Below are 2,962 nucleotides of genomic sequence, written 5' to 3'. Positions count from 1 at the left end.
TGGTGCTTGATGTGGACATGTTTGGTAAATTGAATTTGTGTTTGATTGGGAGTCATGTTGTCTATATGATTGTTCTCTTTGAGATCTCATTTTTAATCACTAATATGATAATGAGTTTGCATGTTATAATGATTGTTTCTACAAGTTATGCAATTGTGTGAGCTGATCACTTATTCATTTGCAATGAAATAACTCGAATGTGAAATGTCTATATCACATATCTTTGTCTAGGTAATATAAAAGATTGTAATTATGGACAAAAGGACTTAAAGAATGAATATGTTTGTTATACTTAATATAGATTTGAATGCCAAACCGTTTTATAGATTTGAATGCCAAACCATTTGTGATTTAAATCTCATGTAGTTATGTCTTACAAAGAATGGGTCAGAAAGGTTAAAGCCTTCACTAATTGCTAAGACCTACGGATTGGCACTTTCCATGTTTCTGAGTATAAGGTTCCTTGCATTCTCCAACTCACTGATGTGTTCAAATTTTATGTAATTATCAAGACTGGGAGAATTATATTTTTTTGTTACTTTTTAGAACTTGAGACACCCTTTGGTTAAATTAAAAGAAATTATAGGTTTGTGTAGTTCTCTCTCATTTTGCCTGCTCTAACGCTCTTGGGTGAGTTTTCTGCCTGTTGATCTGCAAAGAAAATGCTCTAGAGATAGACTGAATTCCACCATTTTACAAGATTTCAGTATGGCCAGGATCAGAAAGGCTACCAGAGCTAAATCCAATGTTCTTCCTGAGCCTGAAAACCATGAAGAAGAAGGGAAAGATAAAGAAGAGAAAGAGGCAGCGAAAGAGAAAGAGAAAGAAGAGGAGAAGGAGAAATACATTCAGGGAAAGGAAATGGGGAAGGCCAAGGCAGAAACAGAAGAGGAAGAGGAGGGAGAGGGAGAGAGACAGGTGGAGGGAGAAGTCGAAGCTGCAAGCACAAATTCTATGGGCCAAGACCAGAGAAGCGTGGAACAGGGTAAGGATAATGAGGATGCATTTAGAGCCCAGCTGGCTAAACTGGGGCTAAGAATTGTGCATGTCACAGGAGATGGAAACTGTTTGTTCAGAGCTCTGTCACATCAACTGTGCGGTGACCAAGAATTATATGCAGAGTATCATGATAAAGTGGTCCACCACTTGGTGTGGTATCCTGAAGAATTTGCAGATTTCTTCAGTGAAGGAGACGCTGGGAGTTTTGAAGAATTCTATACAAAAATGTCACAAGATGCAGCCCGGAGTGTTGATTTGGAGCTTCATGCAGCTTCAAAGGCCTTCTACACGAATATTCGTGTCTACTGGTTTGATCAAGGACAATTAGCAGTTTCTGAAATAAAGAATTTTGATGATGCAGGTACTCTCTTGTTGTCATATCATAATGGCACCAACTTCAATAGCCTGCACATCAAAGGTTGTGACTCTTCCGAGGATTCAGAGGAGGAGGAGGAAGAGGAAGAAGATGATGCTGCAAGAACAAGTTCTACGGGCCAAGACCAGAGAAGCGTGGAACAGGGTAAGGATAATATGGATGCATTTAGAGCCCAGCTGGCTGAACTGGGGCTAAGAATTGTGGACATCACAGGAGATGGCAACTGTTTGTTCAGAGCTCTGTCAGATCAGCTGTGTGGTGACCAAGAATCACATGCAGAGTATCGTCAGACAGTGGTGCAATACTTGGTTAGCTATCCTGAAGAGTTTGCAGGTTTCTTCAGTGAAGGAAACGCTGGGAGTTTTGAAGAATACTATACAAAAATGTCAAAAGATGCAGAATGGGGTGGTAATTTGGAGCTTTACGCAGCTTCAAAGGCCTTCTACATGAATATTCGTGTCTACAGGTTTGATCAAGGACAATTAGCAGTTTCTGAAATAAACAATTTTGATGATGCAGGTACTCTCTTGTTGTCATATCATAATGGCACCCACTACAATAGCCTGCACATCAAAGGTTGTGACAATTCCGAGGATGAAGAGAGAGCAGATTACAAAACAAAAGAAAAAATGAAGGATTCAGAGGAGCATGATAATGATTCGGTGGAGCTCATTACGTCTGCAACAGGTTATACAGGGGCTGATCTAATTAGATCTGAGCTGCAACTGGTAGATGGTGATACAGCTGCTGCAGTAGATATGATATTAGAAGAACTAACTTCAACAATGGATTCAGCCAAGAATGATGAAGGGGAGATTGTAGACCCACCCTGTATAAACAATGATTCCCAAAGAAATTCAAGAAAGAGAAAATACACCCAGATGAAAAGAAAGACTAGAAGGGTAATGAGGATAACAATAGCAACAGCAGCAAAGAAGGCTTAGGCTAATAAAGCTGGAAACCTTCTAAAGTCAACTGGATTCAGAGCACCTATTAGCAAATTCGCTGGAAGCTCTTCTTGGTATTTAATGGAAGGCAGGACTGATAGTACTCTAATTAATTATGTGCAACTTAATGGTGTTTGATTTGGCATATTCAAAATTGCCGATGGAGCTCACCTTTCTTGCATTTTAAACCAATTTTTAATATGTTTTCATTTAAATCTTGAGAATTTTTCAATATTCAAATCCTTGTCTGTACTATTTAGCAATAAAGGAGTTTCCAATTTGATTTATCCTATTAGATGGGGAGATTGAAACATTAAAAGGTGTCTATTGCAGTAGCAATCTGATTGACCAGAGATATTGGTTTTATCTTGAGAATTTCTCAAGAAAATAGATTTTTATTTCCTTCTGTGAACACCATAATACTCATTTTGATTTCATCCACTAAAAGCAAAGATCGAACCAAAGTAGTTTGGTGCAATAGCAATCTGATTGACAAGAGATGTAAACTGGGTACATTTGTAATTCAGTTAAGTTTATAAGATCTGCAACTGCAAGCTCTCAAAATGTATCCTTCTTGGCTTTGTTTCTTTGGAAGATTGATCTTGATATTTTCTTGATAACTTGCTGATTTAACCCAAAA

General features: G+C 38.3%; 1 protein-coding gene across 2 annotated transcripts; it reads left to right on the top strand.

Annotated features, from left to right (window-relative positions):
* Nucleotides 1-391: 391 nt before the first annotated feature.
* Nucleotides 392-2,612, top strand: LOC131061628 (OVARIAN TUMOR DOMAIN-containing deubiquitinating enzyme 7). 2 transcript variants are annotated; one of them, XM_057995415.2, is made up of 2 exons: nucleotides 392-985; nucleotides 1,361-2,612. In XM_057995415.2, the coding sequence occupies exons 1-2, from the start codon at nucleotides 709-711 to the stop codon at nucleotides 2,317-2,319; spliced, it is 1,236 nt and encodes a 411-aa protein (XP_057851398.2). In that variant the 5' UTR covers nucleotides 392-708; the 3' UTR covers nucleotides 2,320-2,612. The 2 variants fall into 2 exon arrangements, with proteins under 2 accessions (XP_057851398.2, XP_057851397.2); XM_057995414.2 differs by having other exon boundaries at nucleotides 393-2,612.
* Nucleotides 2,613-2,962: the final 350 nt, after the last annotated feature.

The sequence above is a fragment of the Cryptomeria japonica genome, chromosome 4 (genome assembly GCF_030272615.1).
Source record: "Cryptomeria japonica chromosome 4, Sugi_1.0, whole genome shotgun sequence".
NCBI classification, from domain to species: domain Eukaryota; kingdom Viridiplantae; phylum Streptophyta; class Pinopsida; order Cupressales; family Cupressaceae; genus Cryptomeria; species Cryptomeria japonica.
Note: the sequence above shows the minus strand (reverse complement) of the source record. Positions and strands in the feature narration are given on the sequence as shown.

Excerpts from the sequence above, each read along its gene's own strand:
- LOC131061628 (XM_057995414.2), top strand. The coding sequence starts at position 709 with ATGGCCAGGATCAGAAAGGCTACCAGAGCTAAATCCAATGTTCTTCCT.